Consider the following 22,055-nt stretch of genomic DNA (forward strand, 5'->3'; position numbering starts at 1 on the left):
GGTTGTGTTCTTGCTTCAGAGTGCTATAGTGAGAGCGATCATGAAGATCCAGAAATACATGCAGAGACACCACCCCCTCCATATTCAGATCAGCCGTTGCTGCCTGATGCGGTATGTATTATAGTAATTAGTAGCTAGTTTCCACTAGTTAAATGTTTTGTACAAATATCACCCTCTCCAGTGCTCAAGATGTGTCTCTGACAAGTAATCTACAGTAAAGAGTCCAGAATTGTTCCTCTATTCTGGTGGGTTTTTTTTTTTTTTTTTGGGTGGGGGAGCTGCACACAAATGGCCTTTCAAAGTTCTTCACCCTGTGGAAAGAGAAATTGTGGAGGCTGTTTCACCAGATTTGGGTTGCACCTCACAAGGGCTGGAAATTATTATTATTGTTATTATTATTTATTTATATAGCACCATGAATGTACATGGTGCTGTACAGCGTAAAACAGTAAATAGCAAGACCCTGCCACATAGGCTTACATTCTACTAAAATCATAGTAAAGCAATAGGCACTGGGTAGGGTAAACAGGCACAGGGTAGGGTCAAACTAACAGGAGCAACATCAAGTTTTAAAAGCTTTAGGAAAAAGAAAAGTTTTTAGCTGAGCTTTAAAAGTTGCGATTGAGCTTGTAGATCTCAAATGTTCTGGAAGAGCGTTCCAGGCGTAAGGGCAGCAGAAGAGAAGGATGAAGCCGAGCAAGGGAAGTAGAGACCCTTGGGCAGGCGAGAAACATGGCATCAGAGGAGTGAAGAGCACGAGCGGGGCAATAGTGTGAGATGAGAGAGGAGAGATAGGAAGGAGCTAGACCGTGAAAAGCTTTGAAGGTCAACAGGAGAAGTTTATATTGGATTCTGAAGTGGATTGGAGAATGAGTTCGGCCACAGCATGAAGAACTTCATCAGGAGGGCTTTAAACTGAATCTTACGGGGGTGGGAGACGTAAATTTTGAGGCAACAATGGATGAAGGCCAATGCACCACAGTACAGAGAACAGCTCCAACAGTGTCCCAAAATAGTGTCTGCAACAAGGTAGGAACAAAGCCAGACTATAAAACACATGGTCTTCGATGTCTATATACTAATGCCCAGAGCATGGGAAACAAACAGTATGAACTTGAACTCTTATTACATGAAGGCAAATATGACTTGATAGGTATAACTGAAACTTGGTGCGATGACTCCCATGACTGGAATATAGCAATTGAAGGATATAACTTGTTCAAAAAGAACAGAAGAAATAGAAAGGGAGGTGGAGTTGCACTATATGTTAAAAATACCTATCCCTGCACAGAAATACAGGCGGATGAGACTGGGAGCCCCGTCGAGAGCGTATGGATTAAAATAAATGGGGCTAGGAATAAAAAGAATATGATAATCGGAGTCTACTACCGACCACCCAATCAAGGAGAAGACGAGGACGAAACTTTTGAGAAACAAATTGCCAGTGTTTCAAGGAAGTGTGATGTACTAGTGATGGGGGACTTCAATTACCCTGATATCTGTTGGGAGACCATTACTGACAAAAGCGGCCCTTCCAAGAAATTCCTGACATGTATGGGTGATAACTTTCTCCTATAGAAAGTGGTGGAAGGAACTAGAGGATCGGCAATCCTTGACTTGTTATTGACCAATAGGGATGACTTAGTGGATAAAGTGGCAGTTACGGGAACTCTGGGGGAAAGTGATCACGTCATACTTGAATTCTTGATTATGAAGGAGACAAAAGTCGAGCATAGCCATACACGTACTCTGGATTTTAGGAAAGCTGATTTTAATAAACTCAGAACTATAATAAGTAAGGTCCCGTGGCAAGGGAGCCTAATGAGAAAAGGAGTGCAGGATGGGTGGGAGTATTTAAAAAATGAAATTTTAAAGGCACAGTTACAAACAATTCCAACAAGGAGAAAAGATAGAAGACAACAGAGGAAACCAATGTGGCTCCACAAAAAGCTTAGAGATGACCTGAAAACAAAAAGGGATACATATAGGAAGTGGAAGGAAGGCCAGGCTACAAAAGAAGAGTACAGACAAGTGGCGCAGAAGTGCCGAAATGGCGTCAGGAAGGCTAAAGCTGTGAATGAGCTGAGATTAGCAAGGGATGCTAAAAGCAATAAAAAGGCTTTCTTCAGATACGTGAGTAGTAAAAGACAGAGGAAAGAAATGGTGGTTCAACTGCTTAATGAGGATGGCAAATTGATAACAGACGACAAAGAAAAGGCTGAAATGCTCAATTCCTACTTTGCCTCGGTCTTCTCCCAAAAGCGGGTCTATGACCCCCCTGGAAAAAGTGAAGCAGAAGTTGAGGAGGCAGGATTGCAGTTTGAGATTGATAAACAAATGGTCAAAGAACACCTAATTTCCTTGAATGAGTTTAAATCTCCAGGAGCCGATGAACTGCATCCAAGAGTAATGAAGGAGCTAGCAGAAGAACTCTCAGAACCTTTGTCTATTATCTTTGCAAAATCATGGAAGACGGGTGAGGTGCCGGACAACTGGAGGAGGGCTAACGTTGTCCCTATCTTCAAAAAGGGCAAAAAGGAGGAACCTGGGAACTACAGACCAGTCAGTCTGACATCCATCCCTGGGAAAATTCTGGAGCAGATTATAAAGAAGTCAATCTGTAAACACCTTGAAATCAATGCAGTGATTACTAGAAGCCAACATGGATTTGTCAGGAGCAAATCCTGTCAGACTAATTTGATCTCATTTTTTGATAGGATAACCTCCCTTGTGGACTGTGGGAATGCTGTGGACGTCATATATCTTGACTTCAGCAAAGCTTTTGACAAAGTACCACATGACATTCTGATTAACAAACTAGCTAAAAGTGGGCTAGATGGAACAACTATTAGGTGGATCCACAGCTGGCTACAGAATCGGACTCAAAGAGTACTTATCAATGGAACCTTCTCAAACTGGGGAGAGGCAACGAGTGGGGTGCCGCAGGGCTCAGTCCTGGGCCCAGTGCTCTTCAACATTTTTATTAATGATTTGGACGAAGAGGTGCAGGAAACGCTGATCAAATTTGCAGATGACACAAAATTGGGTGGGATAGCTAATACCTTGGAAGACAGAAACAAACTTCAAAGTGATCTTGATAGGCTGGAGTGCTGGGCTGAAAACAACAGAATGAAATTTAATAGGGATAAATGCCAAGTTCTACATTTAGGGAATAGAAACCAAATGCACAGTTACAAGATGGGGGACACTTGGCTCAGCAATACTACAAACGAGAAAGATCTTGGAATTGTTGTAGATCACAAGCTGAATATGAGCCAACAGTGTGATATGGCTGCAAGAAAGGCCAATGCTATTTTGGGCTGCATTAATAGAAGTATAGCTTCCAAATCACGTGAGGTACTGGTTCCTCTCTATTCGGCCCTGGTTAGGCCTCATCTAGAGTATTGTGTCCAGTTCTGGGCTCCACAATTCAAGAAGGATGCAGACAAGCTGGAGCGTGTTCAGAAGAGGGCAACCAGGATGATCAGAGGTCTAGAAACAAAGCCCTATGAAGAGAGACTGAAAGAACTGGGCATGTTTAGCCTGGAGAAGAGAAGATTGAGGGGAGACATGATAGCAGTCTTCAAATACTTAAAAGGTTGTCACACAGAGGAGGGCCAGGATCTCTTCTCGATCCTCCCAGAGTGCAGGACACGGAATAACGGGCTCAAGTTAAAGGAAGCCAGATTCCGGCTGGACATCAGGAAAAACTTCCTGACTGTTAGAGCAGTGCGACAATGGAATCAGCTACCTAGGGAGGTTGTGGGCTCTCCCACACTAGAGGCATTCAAGAGGCAGCTGGACAACCATCTGTCAGGGATGCTTTAGGGTGGATTCCTGCATTGAGCAGGGGGTTGGACTCGATGGCCTTGTAGGCCCCTTCCAACTCTGCTATTCTATGATTCTATGATTCTATGATTTCTCCAGGGAGAGGAAAACTTTTCCGACAGTTCCTCAGAGGTGGTGCTCGCCATTAGCACTGGGTGTAGCACAGCTTCTCTCCCCCTCCCAAAGGATCAGTGTTTTTTGCATTGCCACTGCAAGGGGCAACAGCAGCAACTGTTCTGGCAGCCCACCCACCGTTTCGCATCCTTCCCAATGCCCCATACCTAGCATCATGTGTGTGAGTGTGTGTGTGTGTGTTTTTGGCTGGAGCGCAAGTGCACTCCAGCTCTTCATCTTTTTAAAAAAATGTTGGCTGCGACGGGTGTGATGCCCGGGATCTTGCACTGCCGTTTGGACACAGGGTGACAATCCCAGAAGCAGGTTAGTCTGGGATCGTCTCCCCTGCGTCCCTTTACACCCTTATAGTTTAGAAAGGGCCTCGGTGAACTGAGAAGAGATTTGAACCTGGATACCCCCAGTAAGCACTTCACAACATTGCCTCTCTTTACTAATAGACTGTTGAAGTTTTAGATGTTGGAAGGAAATAATAGCTACTAGTGAGAATGTAGGTACCAGTGAAAAGCAAATACTTCTTGGTTTAGAGAAGAAGCCTCTCACACCATCTGATGCATGAATCCTGCATAGGTTTATTGCAATTCCACCAAAACAGGAACTTTTTTTGAAATTAGAGGCAGATATACCAAAATCCTCCTGGCTGTTGATTAATCTAGTGCATCTTGGGACTACTACTATGCTTTCAGCACTACTGCAATGACCATTCTTCATTCTCGCTATATTGTATCACTTCTGAATCGAAACATTTCCTGTAACCTTAGTATTTGTCCTGCATGATACCTCCCCCCTATCAAGTGAGCCCAGTTTACAGCAGTTTCTTAAACCACAGAATTGTGCCCTGAAATGACTCACCGCCTAGGTAGTTTTAATCATTCAAGAGCTCGGGCTGGAAGATGCTATGCTTGTACAATTGTCAGTTATGTCAGGCTTCGCAACTGCTAAATTTGGTTTTATATTGTTGGAATAGTGGCTCATGCTGCCACCAATAACCTCTCCTAAATTTTTCCTTCTGTTTCAGTAAGATAAGGTAATCACTATAGCCTCCATCCTTATTAAACTCTAGAATGGAGAATAACAGGCATGGAGATTATATAGGAATATGTAATTATAGAGCTTCTTCCATTAGGGATTGGAATCCATCAGGTGCTTCTAGTGTGTGGGGGGAGGTGATTTTTGCCAAGTCCCCCTTCCTTGTGAAGCTCTCATGCATGTCCTATATTGTTCTGAAGGGTCTCCCAACCAGATCAGACTTTCAGGGGGTAGCGTGTCTTGCAGTGGGATGGAGGAATTAGCGAAAATTGCTTCTCCAGCAGGAATGTCTCTCACAGGACCCCTGGGCCTGGGTTTCTCTACGCACTGTAAAATGGAAGAATCAGATCTGGTGTAAAGAAGGGATGCCCAACCATTTAAGCACAGAGGGCTGTCTCAGGCGTCTTCTTGGGTGGAGGGGACTCCACATTTGCACACATACACACAAACTTCCCACTCATTCACACACATGCCCCGCTCCTTCACACATATCACACATATCCCAGAGAGCTTCGGCTATTGGGCAGTATGAAAATTCAATTTAATAATAATAATAATAATAATAATAATAATAATAATAATAATAATAATAATATTGTCGCTGGGAAAAATCTTTTCTCCCTCAGCTACTGTGAGGATTGCAGTTAAGCTCAGAAGAGTCAGGGAATTCTGAGCATGTGTGTGTGTGTGTGTGTGTGTGTGTGTGTGGCACCCTGGGAGAATAAGTAATACACCTCAGGTGGGTGGGTGCAGATTTGATCCTGGGCCCTCTAGTTGTTAATCCCCTGTTTGAAGATTTAAGCAAGCAGAAGGGAGGACAAAGATTACTTAGCTCTCAGTCAGATTCATAATTATGCCTTTTTCTTTCACCATCCTTTTGCCCATATGGATTTCTTCTTCTTATGTGTATTTCAAATGTGTGAAACACTGCACAGGGAAAAGGGAATTAACTAAAGAAGGAACAGTCTGTTTTATTGGATAATTACTGGATAATTATCTTAAGGGTAGATGTGCTTCTCTGTGCTTAGCCACTAACCAGATGGTTTCAGAAAACAATGCAAATTATAATTTTAGGAGAGAGGGGGAAAAAGGTTTGCTTAAATATGCAAGAGTTTATCTGCAAACTCCTCCCTATATGACTGAATTAATTGCTTTGGAAGAGTAGCCATGTTGAGACAGGATCTTACACCTTGACAGTCCTTAAGAACATAAGAACATAAGAAGAGCCATGCTGGATCAGACCAAGGGTCCATCTAGTCCAGCACTCTGTTCACACAGTGGCCAACCGGCCATCGGCCAGGGATGAACAAGCAGGACATGGTGCAACAGCACCCTCCCACCAGCAACTGGTGCACACAGGCTTACTGCCTCTGATACTGGAGGTAGCATATAGCCATCAGGACCAGTAGCCATTCACAGCATTATCCTTGAGGAATTTATCTAAGCCCCTTTTAAAGCCATCCAGATTGGTAGCCATCACTACATCTTGTGGTAGTGAGTTCCATAATTTAACTGTGTGCTGTGTGAAAAAGAACTGCCTTTTATTTGTCCTGGATCTCCCACCAATCAGCTTCGTGGAATGACCATGGGTTCTAGTATTTTGAGAGAGGAAGAAAAACGTCTGCCTATCCACATTCTCCATACCATGCATAATTTTGTACACCTCTATCATGTCTCCCCTTAGCCTCCTTTTTTCCAAGCTAAACAATCCCAGTTGATGCAACCTTCCCTTGTAGGGGAGATGCTCCAGCCCCTTAATCATTTTAGTTGCCCTTTTCTGCACTTTTTCCAGCTCTACAATATCATTTTTAGGTGTGGTGATACAAAGATTCCTTTTGAGAATCTTTGTATCATGACTGCAACTGCTGTTAGTAATAGTCCCCTAAGGACATTAATCTCCTGAGGAATCCTTTCATTTTCTAGGACTAACATCTGCATTTTATAGTGTTCTTCTTCGGACATTTATTGGACATTTATTATTACATGGGAAGTCATCAAAGAATTGAAATGTTAAGCATATATCTTTTTAAGAAATAAAATCATGCTGGATAATAATTTCCACTTCCAAGCTTTTCTTTTTGTTTATTTTCAATAAAACTAATTTGCATAGAAAATTGCTGAATTGAAAGTTTAAAGAGTTTAAAAAAATGCTTATGGGTCAGAAAAGTGTAGTTTATCCTTATTGTTATAAGGATATAAAGCATTAACATCCCATGATATTTAATGCTCTTAAACTGACTTGCTGTACTTGGCTGGAGACTCTTTCTGTCTTGCATTCGAGATCTCATTCACTCTAACTTTGTTTTTACATATAAAAATAAGATAAAAATAAGAAAGATATCTGGCCAAAGCACACGATCATCATTTCACTGCTAATTTTTTTCTGTCTGTTATGTTTCTCTGATCTGCTCAGTGTATTAAGAGCAAGTACACTTTGTTATAGCAGTGTTTCCTGTGACAAGTATTTGAAGTGTGAACAACAGATATACACCCTTAAATAGCCAAATACATACATCTAGAAAGGAACCCAGTCTGACGTATAACAAACTGCAGCTACTGGGTTATTTTCAGCTATTTGTTTTCAATAAGCAGGTAATGTTCCAAAAGCTACACTAGTTTCAAAAGCAAGATAAAACACACCTTTGGTTAAAGAGGAGAGGGTGCCATAGTAGAGATCCTTAGATATATTATTCATGTTGGTAAGGATGGTTGAGAATCATTTGATGTGAACATTCCTAATTTGCACTCTCCAAACCAAAGCAAGATGAGAATACAGTCAGTTTTGAAGTAATTGAAGTTTTCAACACACACACACACACACACACACACACACACACACACACACACACACACACACACCAGACATGTTGTTTAGCAGAACACATAATGTAAATTATCTCCATCACATAGTAATTTTTTGTGCCTCTGTTCCACTTCATTGATGGCTGCTGGTATGTGATAGGCAAGATGCTTTTGTATGGTAGGAGCTACTAAACAAAACGGCAGGAGGATGGGAACACAAGGTGGAGAAGCCAACTAACAGATAACTCAGGACTTGTATTATAATAATGTGAGCTTAGCTTCAGTGGCAACACTAGAAAATAATAATTGGGGTGAGCATAGAAGAAGTGTTTTGGCAGGGAGGGGAAACTCTGTTTCACATATAAAACCAGCCATAAGGACGTAAGAAGAGCCCTGCTGGACCAGACCAAGGGTCCATCTACTCCAGCACTCTGTTCACCAGCTGTCAACTAGGGACCCAAAGCAGGACATGTTGCAACAGCACCCTCCTACCCATGTTCCCCAGCAACTGGTGCCCCTACCTGGTGCCTTCTAGATGTTTTGGTCAATGCTCAGGAATGTAGGGGACCAGGCTGGTGACATTCTATTATATCTTCTGAAACAGAAACATCTTTATATTTCAATGTAATGATCCAATACTAAATATGTCCATACATTGAGTTAACATTTTTACATCCAAATAAGTACGCTTAAGATTGCAGACCTAATCAAAATTCTTATGTTAAGATTTCTATTCTATTTGTGTTTTGATTTAGTTGTGATTTCTATGTGATACAGAATGTGAGTCTTTGTGTGTGTGTTCTCTGTCTAGATGTCAAAAATAAATAGGCTTTCCCATCTTTCTTGCAGCTTTCCCCAGGATAGATATGCATAGGAAACTTTACTGGTTGAATCTCAGTCTGTTAGGTAGCTGTGGAGGAGCCATGGCAGAGGACAAGTTGGCAACCACAAATGCCATATCAGAATGTGTTGAGAAGTTGTTTTAATGATCTATTTAGATGTCTTGCTTACTTGAGCTAGTCACCAGGGCTTACAATAGTAGACAAGTATGGGTACAACAAGTTGCCAAATTCAGAAGGAGCAAAGGAGAGAGGAGAGTAATGGTTAAATATGCATTAGAAGAGCAAGGAAAGATCTATCAGTACTCACACTATTTTGTATTCAAAATAAAATAACTGCTTGTTATCTTATGACCCATAGGACTTTCTGTTACCAAGCATTTGGACACTCTAAATTGCTTTAGAAAATACTCAGGCCTGAAAGGCAGACTACTAGGCCATATGGTGAGGTCAGAGAAAGGAATCTTAAACTGCATCTGCCATGTAGAGAAAATTCTTGGAATCTCTGCTTTGGATATTATTTATTGACTTGGCAGAAGCTGAGACCTTTTTCTTTGCCACAAAATCATCCATGGCCTCCCTCTTCCTTGGCAGACTGTATCAAGAGGTTTATGATAAAGTAGTTTCCTCCTTAACTACTTCTGCCTGAATCGCGCTCCACCTGAAGGAAGCCATCTTTGGCTGGATGAAACTGAGACAAAATTAACCAAATCATTTTACAGAAATGGTGAACTACTCACTCATATACCATAGAGTGGTCCTGAGCTCCAAAAAGCAACAAGGATTAGCAGTATGATTAGGAATTTGCTGATCGTTGACCCGCCTGTGGAACTGCCTGTTGTTAGCTTATGACTTGACTTTTCCCCCTCCTTGCCTTATTTATTCTGGAAAACAGGAACAGCAAGAACCTTCCTTGACATCGCATGTATCAAGTGAAGTATCATGTTCTTTGTCGTCACCAGAAAGCACTATGATGTCCCAAGGACCCTCTTCTTCCTCATTGTCCAAAGTATTGCATCCAGAGAGACAATCATGGCTTGACTTTGTTAACAGCTCTTCCACTGGAGAAGAAGTAAGCAATCAACTTTCAGCTGTCTCTGGTGACTCTGAAGCTACCGATCGCCTGGTGACAGACTGTAATGAAACCATGGAAAGTGGTAGCTTCAAACCTGAATGTGAAGGCTTTCGGACTTCTTTGAATGAAGATGCATGTTCGTTAGTTAGTGCCAAGGATAACCTAGCTGTGCCTGGGAAAATAGCATCAAAAACTCTACCTAAAGGTGAGTCAAGCAGGAGGAGTTCTGTTGGCCAGATGTTATTCCTGCATTATCTTGATCTGACTGTTATTTATTTAAACTGATTTTATCTGAATATACTCTACCCATCAAAATCCTGGCAGCTGCCTTCTGTGCCACTTGTCAAAGCCAGGATCTCTTCTCGACCATCCCAGAGTGCAGGACATGGAATAACGGGCTCAAGTTACAGGAAGCCTGATTCGGGCTGGACATCAGGAAAAACCTCCTGACTATAAGAGCAGTATGACAATGGAACCAATTGCCTAGGGAGGTTATGGGCTCTCCCACACTAGGGGCATTCAAGAAGCAATTGGACAGCCAATTGTCAGGGATGCTTTAAGGTGGATTCCTGCACTGAGCAGGGGGTCAGACTCGATGGCCTTATAGGCCCCTTCCAACTTAACTGTTCTATGATTCTATGAAGATTATGTTCAAAGGCAGCATCACAGTAATCCGATCAGGATCTAATCTTTGATAATTTTGCTTATGGGATGTGATGCACTTGGACAACGTTATGCTGAAATTAGGGCTGTCATTTAAAAGAATCTAAGTCACTCAGGACTCATTCCTATGGGATGTTCTCCCTCTAGACATAGGACTCCAAATTTGGAGCCCTCTGCCTATCTTATGCCATATTGGCAAGAACCATGCAGGTGAGATGAGGATGGAGATGATTTTGCCTCTGTTTCCCCATTTAAAATGCAAAAAGCCGCTAGACTGGCCTCCGAGTCCATCCAGCTGACATCTTTCAGTGGGTGGAGAGGGGACGGGAGAAGCCATAGAATTCAGCATATGCTGGCCTCTCCTTTCCTCTCCCCACCCATCAGAGTGCCCCCTTCTCTCCTTCTTCAATGGCTGTAGCTCATGGAGGAGAATCACAACATCCTATGATGCTCCACGTGCTGAGGGGTCACGTGATTGCTCTCTTGGTCATTTAGTAGTTCTGAATCAAAAAGCAGACTTTTCGTAGATGATGTTTGCATGTGTTAGAGCAGATATCAGAAGACGCAGTCTCTCTCGTCTAAGAGGAAAGAGCTTACATCTCCAAAGACGGTGCTTTTTCTACTGGCACTTTTTAGAAGTGCTTGTATCCTATTAATCAGGATAGCAAAGCAAAAGATGTTCTTTACAATCTTATACATGTTTACTTAGTAGTAAGATCCATTTAATTCAATAGGGCTTACTCTCAAGTAAGTGGGTAAAGGATTGCAACTGTAACTGATTAATCAATTGAATATTGCAGCCCTATTTTAGATATATCTTAATTATGCTGATTACATAGCGTTTGTCCTTTCATTTTCCTTCTCTATTTTCACTTTAAATATGAGAGAGTGACCAGAGGAATTAACTAACACCTCTACTGTTATATGAGGAACTATCAGAAAATGTTTTTTGGACATAAAATCATGTACAAATACATAAGAAGCACATGTTGGATCAGATCAATGGTCCATCTAGTCCAGCACTCTGTTCACACAGTGGCCAACCAGCTGTCACCCAGGAACCCGAAGGCAGGGGTTCGGATGGCTGAGTGCAACCTCCAGTATCAGAGGCAGTAAGCCTGTATACACTAGTTGTTGGGGAGCATGGGCGGGAGGGTGGTGTTTCACCCATGCTCCCCAACAACTAGTGTATACAGGCTTAGTGCCTCTGATACTGGGGGTTGCACTCAGCTATCAGAACTAGTAGCCATTGATAGCTTTCTCCTCCAGAAACTTATCCCACCTGTTTTAAAGCCATCCAAATTGGTGGCTACCACCACATCATGTGGTAGTGAATTCCAGAGTTTAAGTATGCACTGAGTGAAAAAGTGCTTCCTTTTATCTGTCCTGAATTTCCTATGCCAGGTTCTAGTATTATGGGGGGAGAAAGAAAAATCCACATCCCCCACACCAAGCATACTTTGTACACGAAGTTCAGATAGTCATATGCTATGTGATATTAGCTAATAACATGTTGTTATGGAATGGGAGGGGGGATTTCCAAACTGGTGGACCTCCTTTTTTACAATGATCACCCCAAAATGAATTACTGAAAGTGTTGCCACCAATCATAAATCATAGAATCATAGAATAGTAGAGTTGGAAGGGTCCTATAAGGTCATCAAGTCCAACCCCCTGCTCAATGCAGGAATCCACCCTAAAGCATACCTGACAGATGGTTGTCCAGCTGCCTCTTGAATGTCTCTAGTGTGGGAGAGCATTCTGAATGTACTTTATCAAAACCCAGAAGCAACAGAAATTAACAAAACCATATGAAATATCCTAAGAATACAAATGTAGCTTGGCAACCATGCAGTCTTGCATGTGGGGAAAGATTTAATGAGAAATTCCTTTTTAAAACAATGCAGTCCAGATATAAAAAGATGTTGATTGGGGTGGAGGGAGGAAGAACGAGAGAAGGCAACCGTCACACACACAAAACATCAAATAAAATGAATAAAGTTGATCTAATTTAGCTAGTACATCTTACCTGTTTCATTAGAACCTTGGGTTTCAGAGAAGAGGGTCTGAGAGAGCAAATCTTTGAATTCCTAATTTGGCGTTACCAGGAAGCCAAAGACTGAGGGTGAAATCTCATGTATTTATGGGAATCCAAGACCAGTAAAAGCTCACCCCTCAATAGAAATTAGGGATGTAAAAATTTCAACCACCTGCAATACTGTGAATTTCTAGACACAGATTGAGGGGAAACAACAAGGTTTTGCTGAATGATGAATTTCCTTGCATAACACACTGCTTGGAAGTGGTATTTATCAATATGGTTGTGCCAGGTCAGATGTTACTTCTGCATCCCTGTGGACATCTGGATGGAAGATGGCCTCTAACATGCTTCACTTATGCAAACTGCTGCCATCATTGTAGGGTTTCCCAACATCTTTGTGCCATGTCAAATGGTGCTTTTATAGATGGCTGCATCCATATGGATTTTTCAGGACCTCTTGTCCAGTTCTTAATGAGGAACCTGTATGGAACGTTGGCCGCAGTGACTTATCCACTCTTTTATTATAATGATTAACCCAGCAGTTTATTTGATTTGCTTCCTTGTCATTGATTTTGTGAAAATAGAGTGGGAGGACATGAAATGATTGGCTGAAGCCACTTCAGGAAGTAGAGAATGAAGTGGCTATGTCAGGGGAATTCATACTAACTGAATAATGCAAGGGTGGGCAATATAAATTGGGTGGCCCACCTAGCCTTCCATTGGCCAAATGACATAAAAGGGCCAGGGCTTGGGGCCCTGATGTCAAAAGGTGGGGCCACAGTAATGTGATTTGATTCCCAGTGGCCACATTCACCCGATGATCCTCCCAGCTCTGCACAAGGGGAAGGAAAAGTATGAGTGGCACTTGTAGGAGTGGAACAAGCACTGAATGAGTGTGCAGCAACTATTTCTACCAGGGACTACCCTTGTTATCTCTGATCAGTGCTTAGAGATAGCAAGGAGATACCCCTCTGCAACGCTCATTGGGGAATTCTCTGGTAATTTCTGATCACAGTTCAGAGACAAGAAGGGGATTCTACTTCCTTCTTCCTCCCAACTCTCCTGGTAGCCTCCAGGCTAGTGGATATGGCTTGGGAAGGGAACCCAAGCCTCTATGTATTGAACTCGTCCTGTGGGCTAGAGGTTGCCCAACCATGGCATGACACATTTTGAATGACCGATTTTCAGCTTAAATCTGATTCTGCAAAATGTGATTTTTTTAAATCACAACAACAACACCATGGGGAAAGGTTATGGGATCCCATCCCCCATATCTTTTCCCTTTTGTGGAAGAATAAGCAGCATAACCAACTTGAGAGGAGAGCGCATGCTCTGACATGCAGCCTGCCAAGGCTGGTTTTTGCCTTTATTTTTGTTTTTGTCAGTAGAAGGGGGCAAATTAACAGAACTTCACATAGCATGTTGTGTGTGAGACTATATAAACAAGGCCTTGAGTACGTGCCCTTGGTCTGGAGGCTTCTCTTCTAATTTAAGGGGCAGATAGACCCAAGCAACAGCCAAGTACACATTTTTATTTCCTTTGGCAGTTGTTGGAACAACATGCCTGACAGATGGCAGAAAAGGAAAGGAAGTTTTAGAAAATGAAACTTTACTACAACAGAATGGGACCTTATTTATATGATTATACCTGGTTCCCTCTGCAACAACAATAACATCCTCCTTCCTGTGGTATTTATGGATCTGCTGGAGTAAATGGCCAGAGGCAAGGCAATTTCTCTGATCCTGCACCACATCTCATTTTTCTCTCAATATGTTTTTCTTAATTCAGTGGGAGTGGGGGTGGGGATATTGCTATAGCAAGTGGGGACTGGGCGTAGCCAATCGTGCTCCCAAACTTTCAGATATTGATGTCCCCAAAATGACTGATCCAGTTGATTGAAATGAGTGTGTGTTGGGTTGTTTTTCCCCCAAGTTGTCATTCCTCCTCTATTTTAAGAGAGATTAATGCAGAAGAGAAAGGCCTCCTGTGCCTTTATTAGCTGTGCAGAAGAGGGGATTTTGGCTCATATAGCTTCTCGTGCTGTGGGGACTATAACTGACCCTGCCAAAATATCCACTTCTGTATCTGTATTCAGTGCCAGTACAAGACATTTTGCCGCCTGAGGCAAAGGGGAAGATGGTGCCCCCCTGAATTCCATGTACAAAAGCCAACCAGTCTGGCTCTGGAATCTTACTTCAACACTGGTAACAGCATCCTCCACTGCACGGGAGAGCACAGGCTAGCTTAGAGGGCACAAAGCTGAGTTGCCTTCTTAATGGGGAGCCTTAATTTGTGGAGGTGCGTAGGCCAGCAGTGAAGGGAGAAAGGTTGGTGAGGAGTGGTTGCACAATTTCAGCAGCAGCATTTTCTTTCCAGGAGGGGATTGCTGAGCCAACCAGCACTTTGATAATGTGGGGCCAAAGAGTGAGATCTCTCCTTTGTTCTCACTCCAGTTCAACTTGAGGCTCCTAAAGGCAGACGTTTGTTCTCTTCCCTTCGCCAAGTGGGCCCAATTAAGTGCTGCTCACACAAGCAGGTTGCATGGCACACACCATTTTGACTGCTCCTTCCTGCCCTTCAGCAGGTGTAGGATGACCATATTTGGGAAACCAAAAAGGAGGACATCCAGTGGGGGTGGGTGGGAAAGCACACTTTCCTGGACCTCCGGAAAGCATGTCATTCCCGTCCACCACACTAATGTACATTGATGGTGCTATATAAATAAAATAATAATAATAATAATAATAATAATAATAATAATAATAATAATAATAATGGTGCGTTTCCCCTCCTCCACTGCTCCAATTGGGGCCTTTTCTATAATACCCAGGAATGACATGCTTTTCCCTTTCAGGCTCTGACTAAGAAAGTGTGTCATTCCCGGACATTATAGAAAATTACAGAAAATCCCCCCTGACACCCAGGATAGAACAAAAAAACAGACAAATCTGGGGAAATCCTGACAGTCGGCCACCCTAAAGAAAGAGCCAGTCCTGCTCTATTAAAAATGTAATAGGCTCTTCTTTTGAATCTGGTCCTTTTAAACTGGGCTCTGGCAAATCTTTGTGGTGCCACAGAACACCATTGCTTTGCTTCAGTTGTGTGCCCATCATACTTTTGGGCAGCTTATTTTTTGTTCAGCATCATCTTTTGCTGTTGCTGCTGTTGTTGTATAGCACAATGTAGTGGTTTAAGTACTGCACTTTGAAAAGATAAGCCGCCTGAGTGTCCTTGGACCAGTCTCCCTCTCTGTCCTTCTCTCAGCTTACTTTATTTCACAGGGTTATTGCAAATATAAAATGGAGTGATCCCATGTGCACTACCTTGAACTACTTTGTGGGATAAAAACAGTTTCCTTTCCGACTTCTTCAGCCATGAGCCCTCTTCCCAAAATTAATATTATGTACATTAATATCATGTACATTGATGGTGCTATATAAATAAATAAATAATAATAATAATATTATGAACCACTAAGGTACTACTGTGAACTGCTGAGGGATTTTATTATATTCAGTGGTATACAAATGCCACAAATAAATACATAAAATTTACTGAGGGTCAGGAGAGACGCAGAGAGGGAGAACTTGCTGAAGCAAAACCAAAAAAATGCCTTTCTCAACTATTCCCACAATTTTCAGGCGCAATTCATTTTCACCCCTCCCCCTCAACAAATGGCTAAAAATAAATGGATTGGAAAATTCGGCCCATTGAGACTTTGCAATCACAGGGAGTTCTGGCTGTAATTGGTGCCTCTGTGCTTGCAAAGATCCTTCTTTCCCTGCTCAGGAGCAGCAGTCACCTCCCTGCCTGAACAGGGACAGAATGCTGCAGCCACAGGTTCCCAAAGCAACAAGCAGGAACAGGGGTTTTCTAAAGTTTTAAGAGTTTTGGAAAAGGCTCGTTCCTGCTTGAAGCATTGGGGGCTCATCATGACTCAGGCATTCGACCCTGCAGCAATTCCTAGAATGGCCATGTGGTCACAGAATGCTAGCCATCCCAGGAAATGCTGATGAGCAGAAAGCCTGTGATGAAGAGCCCTGCAGTGCTGCAAGTGAGTAAGTGAGACCAGGGTTGGGGGCAATTTAAAGTAAAAAAAAAAAAAAAAAAGGTAAAAAGGGGCAGAAATAACAATGCCTCTTTCACAGGGAAAGAAGAATTTCATGAAAGTAGATACTCAAAAACAATAAAAGCTCAAGTGTGCAATAAACAGAGGCCTTGTTCAGATAGTCAACTCTGTAGTTGACACCTTATTCTGACATCATTGGGATAGTTAGTCCATCTTGACTTGAGTAGGAATTTCCTAGGCTTCGTTTCACACATTATCCCTCAACAAACCTCTCTCAACAGAGATGGCCACTGTCGCATTTCCCAGTCCTTCCACTACACACACACACTGGCAAACTGACACAAGACACTCAAATCAGTGAGACTTCTTTATTGTGGGAAATTTCACAGCAAAAGCTTAATGGTTATCCTCTCCATGAATCATATAGCTGATGGTTGGTAGCTATAGGCTCAATGTAACTCCAGAATTCTTCCAAGCTAAAATTACAACCTTGCTGGAGACCATCTCTGTTAACTAACCATATACAATTGCATTTTTTCTACAACAAGTAGGAAGGATTTTTTGCTATAATTCAGGCATGGTTTGCACAGGAAACGCTACAGCAGCGTATTGGCCCCAGGAATGCTCTTTCCTGTAGTCTCCTTGCTATAGAACAAGGCATTTTCTTCATCATTGTATTAAAGTAGTAAGTTATATTTAACTGGTGTCCAAGTACAATTGGCGGGGTGTTTATATTTGCAGAACGTTGTGCAATGAATAAATGCACACGTTAGGAAGTATTCAAATACAAATATTTTTAGTGAACCATGCAGCTAAAGCTTTGCTATTAAAAGAAACACTTCTTAAAAGGTTGGGAGAGGGGGGACTAAGGCCATAAACAAAATGCATTAGAACTGGGAAAAGATGAAAAGCAGAACTCCCTGAAGCCACCCAGGGAGGGCTGTTACCCAAACAAGCATCACATCCTTTTCTTCTTTTGACTGATCACATAATCAGATACATACACAGCTCTATGGAGAACCTTTAGTGGCAACTTTATTATGAAAAGGAGTAGCTGCAGTCATTTCTGTAATAAGCCATGCTTTTGTCCAGAGTATTCCTCCTCAACCTGGTGCCCTCCAGATGTGTTGGACTACAATTACCATCATAATGACTGGGGATGATAAGAGCTGTAGTCCAACACATCTGGAGAGCAGCACTTTTGGGAAGGCTGGCATAGAATCTCAGTAGCCGTTAGATGATGGCATGGAAACCTTCATAATGAAAGCACCATTTTGTGTGGTGGACTGCTTTATGTGTGTGTGGAACCTCTGTCCATGAGGACCCATTTCTTGGCAACCCCATAGGGCTTGTATGTAAAAATGTGAAAGGAATGTAAAAATGTATGTGCCTGAGCACCGATTCGTCATACCAATTTCTCCTCATTATTTTCATTTTATTACTATTATTATATGTATATCCCACCTCTTTCCATCTTTCAAGTTAGCTTACAAGGTTCTCCTCTCTATTTTGTCCTCACTATGACCCTATGAGGTAGATTAGGCAGTGACTGGCCCAAAATCACTCAGTGAGCTTCATGGCTTGAATAGAGACTAGAACCCAGATCTCCTGAGTCCCAGTCCAACACTCTAACCATTACACCACACTGCATTTTCCATCACAATCTCCATCAGACAATCAGGAGCAGCATGTACTCACTCATCAACATGTTTTCCCCCCAAACCCCAGCAGCACCAGCAGTTCTTGTTACAGACTTTCTTTGTTTTATCTCCCATACAGAACATGCAAAATGCTCAGAAGATGAAATGGAGAAACTCTACAAGTCCTTAGAACAAGCCAGTTTATCTCCCATTGGGGACCGGCGACCTTCCACTAAAAAGGAGCTGAGGAAGTCCTTTATCAAAAGGAGCAAAAACCCCTCAGTCAATGAGAAACTCCACAAAATCCGAGCACTGAACAGCACGTTAAAGGTAAGACTTCCTGGAGGAGTTGTGCCTCAGCCATGTTGGGGAGAAATGCCTACATTTAATGATTAATGGAATGTTTAGCGAACACTGATAAATGTTCTTTCTTCCTGAAATCATAATTGTATTTAACACAGGAGTACTTTCTGATAATTGGGAAATAACGTGTTTTCCAAACTTTATTTTAAAAGAAGCTTGAAGAGAACAGGAAAGGGCAACACTCTAGATATAAGAGACCTCTAGGAGTCAGTCCACATTTCCAGTTCTGTAAACTTGTGTTTTTTTTCTGCCAGTGCAAAGAACATGACTTGGCCATGATTAACCAATTGCTGGAGGATCGTAAGCTAACAGCGAGGAAGTACAGAGAGTGGAAGGATACAAACACCATGCTAGTTCAGGATATCTATCAGCAGGAGGATGTTGTGAATACGTCTGAAGGAAATAGCATGGATTCAGGGGCATCAGTGCAACCATCTTTCATCGAAAGTGCTATTTGAAAACAGAGGTCTATGTGGAAACAGAGCTCACTGTTTCCCTTCACTCACACATACTTTAAGCTGCTACCGTTTCAGATTTTTGTTTTTCTAGGAGCTTGTCACTTCCTACAATGGATAATTCAACTCGTTCTCCAGAGTGTTATTCCCTCCCTCAACATTTCATTAAAACAGGAAGTCACCACACAAGTGGTCATTTCGTGATGCTAGTCGTGATGAAGTTCTGAAGGGAAAAAAAGTAGTGGGTAGATGGAATTGGAATTCCATTTTTATAAAGAATGGCTGACCTTCATAGCAGCAATGTTTTAAGCAAGTAGAGCATCTGGACATTTTGAATTTGAAAGAGTATGTACATATTGTAAATAAGAAGTGCTGGGCTATTTTAAACTTTGTTGAGAGAAGCAAAATGTTTAAATTGTAGGAATGCTACCAGGGTAAAAAATAAAATAAAATGCACCACTTTTTTGCCACAGTATTTATATGCTTAAAGTAAAAAAATAAATAAATCACATTGCTGATGATCTGTTTTAAGCTCAGAGGAAATAAGTAAAAGAAAGACAATGCCTGTACTCTGTAAAGACTTTTCATAATCTGTTCAATAGACACCTTTTTCAGTCATAATATCTCCATATTTATAAATGGCCAAAATGATGTTTCTGTGGATCATGTGGAAAAAGTTGCATTTGGACTGCTTTTCATGACCAAATAAATTCCTCACCATTGTGCAAACTGTGTAAGTGTCTGGTTTTTCTCCCTCGTTTAGGGAGGAGGGCACTTCCTCATTTTTATAAAGATGTGTGTTGTTAGTTAGGGATCTGTAGGGCATGGGTGGTGTGCAGTCTTTCCGCCCATGAGGGCCACCTTGGGTGTTTGCTGGGGTGGCGGAGCTGCGCATGTATACACATGCAGATATGCACATTCACACACACACACACCCTCTCTCTCTCTCTCTCACACACACAGGCACCCCCACTCATTTCAGTGGTGCTTTTCTTGTATGCCTCTGAATATTTAATAATCTTCTGTTTAAGACAGGGTCGGGCAACTTGTGCTTATTCCATTAGGAGTAATCTATCAAAGGCCAGGGGCCTCTCTGCTGTCCCTCACATGCACAAACTACCCACACTCATATTTGCCTATCATCCCCACTCACTCACTTACTCATACAGATATTTTCACTCACTCACAGCTTGAACCCTTCCTTTCCTTCCATCTCTACCACAAAGAAAAAGAAAAGAGAAAGAAAGTTTTGGTTTAGGAACTGGCTTTATGGTGCCTGTCATGGAAGCCTCATTCCTAGAGGAATGAGGCAGGAACTCCACGGTTTCTGCAAGAGTGCTAGCAAGGGAACCCTATCCCTTATCTCTTTTACCTCTGATGAGTCATCAAAAATAAGGGAAGGGGTTCCCATGCTAGTGCTAGCAAGGGAATTCCTCTATGTGTGTGTGTGTGCGCGTGTGCGTGCGCGCATCTGCAAATGCATGCTTGTGTCTGTGCACATGCACTGTGCATTCCCCTAGTTCACTGGTTCCACCCAGCGTGGCCCTTGGGCCCAAATGGTTGTGCACCCCTGTTGTCAGTGGGGGAAGGCAGGCTGTACTTCTTTTGCTCTTGGGGTTTTATATTCTTATAGGATAAATGGTGATCAACATTTTGGTAGTTGTGTCACACATCAAGTACGACAGAGTGCCACTGTAGTGTACTGTACCTGCTGTAAAGGAGAGAGCCCCAAAGCCCCAGCTGGTTCTTCACTGGATTTAGCATGGATCCCCAGGCACAGACACTCACAAGCTCACGACGTGAGGTTTAAGACCTTTTATTCAGACTAAGGGTAGGGGTACATGGGACAAACTTAGTAAAATACCATAAAGGCATGCATAACATAAGAACCCAGTAACAGGTAACAATAAAACTTAACTCTAATATACCTTCTGCCAACATAGAGCACCTTGTTTCTATCACACGCTCTCCTCACCAGCCGACAACCGCCCTTTTGCCCCAGGCAGAGACAGTATTTTATACTTTCTTTTCCTCCCTCCTTCCCCCTCCCTCCTGCTTTGTTCTTCAAACTGTCCTCACACGTTTTGGCTGGGGTGCCTAATCGCTCAAGGCCAGTTGACAGATATGGCTGGGCTGGCACCGGTCTCTTCTTCCCCGGCCAGATGTCATCCTCCCTTTGGCATCCTTATCATCCTATGAAACCACAAAAATTAATTAAAACAACCTTGTTCCCAGATTCCAACCCCCATGCGCCCCTATCCCGGTTAACCCGTTCCTTTCCCTTACACCTGCAGTACATACGGAGCCCCCCTGTTCTTGTCTGTATCAGGGGTAGGGAATGTATCAGGGGTAGGGAATATGTGGTCCTCCCAACATTGGTGGACTGCAACTCCCAACAACCCTAGCTAGCAACACGTGACCCTGTCCCTGTTGGATAGTTTGCTGAGCCAGGGTGATTACAGCTCTAGGATAGGGGGAGAGTTGGGCTCAAATCTCCACTGAGCCATGAATCTCATTGGGTGATGTTGGTCCACTCACTGTTCCCCAGCCTAACCTACCTCACAAGGTTGTTGCGAGGATAACCTAGGGAGAACCCAGTGCTGTCCTGAGCTCCTTCCATGCAAGAGAGGGTGAATAGAATCCATCCTGAATGAGATGGAATGCGTTGGAGAAGTGGAGAAGCCCTGCCCTGAGAACTGGGGGAACAAGTGACCAAAGGGGTTTGCCTTTTTGCCCAGCGCTCATATGGTCCACAAAATCTACTCCCCTGAACTGTCATACTCCAGGTTTCCTTTTACTAAAACCAACCTTCCCTTCACAGTTTTTAGTCCTCCTTCAAAGAAGAAGGCACCTTTGCACGGATATTTAAGGAAGGTAAATTCTTGAACATGGCTAGAATCTTCAGTTGCTCTGAGTACCATGTACTCTGCTGGCAAAAACATCTGGAGGTTACCCACCCATGGGGTTATCAATTTAGGGTGCAGTTCTATGCATGTTTAGAAAGGAAATAAAGTCAGAAAACTCACATTATCCCTTAAGCGGCTACAGAAGTTGTAAAACTTTTTTTTCTGTCTAAACCTGCATAAATTCATGTTTTTATGATACTATGCAGCCAATG

The 22,055-nt window shown here is 42.5% G+C and overlaps 1 protein-coding gene across 1 annotated transcript in view; it reads left to right on the forward strand.

The window, feature by feature from the left end:
* Window positions 1–19,575, forward strand: part of IPCEF1 (interaction protein for cytohesin exchange factors 1) — a 59,369-nt gene extending 39,794 nt beyond the window's left edge. Inside the window, exons 8-11 of the mRNA XM_063124525.1 lie at window positions 20–111; window positions 9,526–9,910; window positions 18,259–18,449; window positions 18,737–19,575. Of these exons, the coding sequence (XP_062980595.1) occupies window positions 20–111; window positions 9,526–9,910; window positions 18,259–18,449; window positions 18,737–18,940 (872 nt within the window). The 3' untranslated portion in view covers window positions 18,941–19,575. The remainder of the gene's footprint in view (window positions 1–19; window positions 112–9,525; window positions 9,911–18,258; window positions 18,450–18,736) is intronic.
* The last annotated feature ends 2,480 nt before the right edge of the window (window positions 19,576–22,055 follow it).

Source organism: Elgaria multicarinata, chromosome 4, assembly GCF_023053635.1.
Source record: "Elgaria multicarinata webbii isolate HBS135686 ecotype San Diego chromosome 4, rElgMul1.1.pri, whole genome shotgun sequence".
NCBI lineage: Eukaryota > Metazoa > Chordata > Lepidosauria > Squamata > Anguidae > Elgaria > Elgaria multicarinata.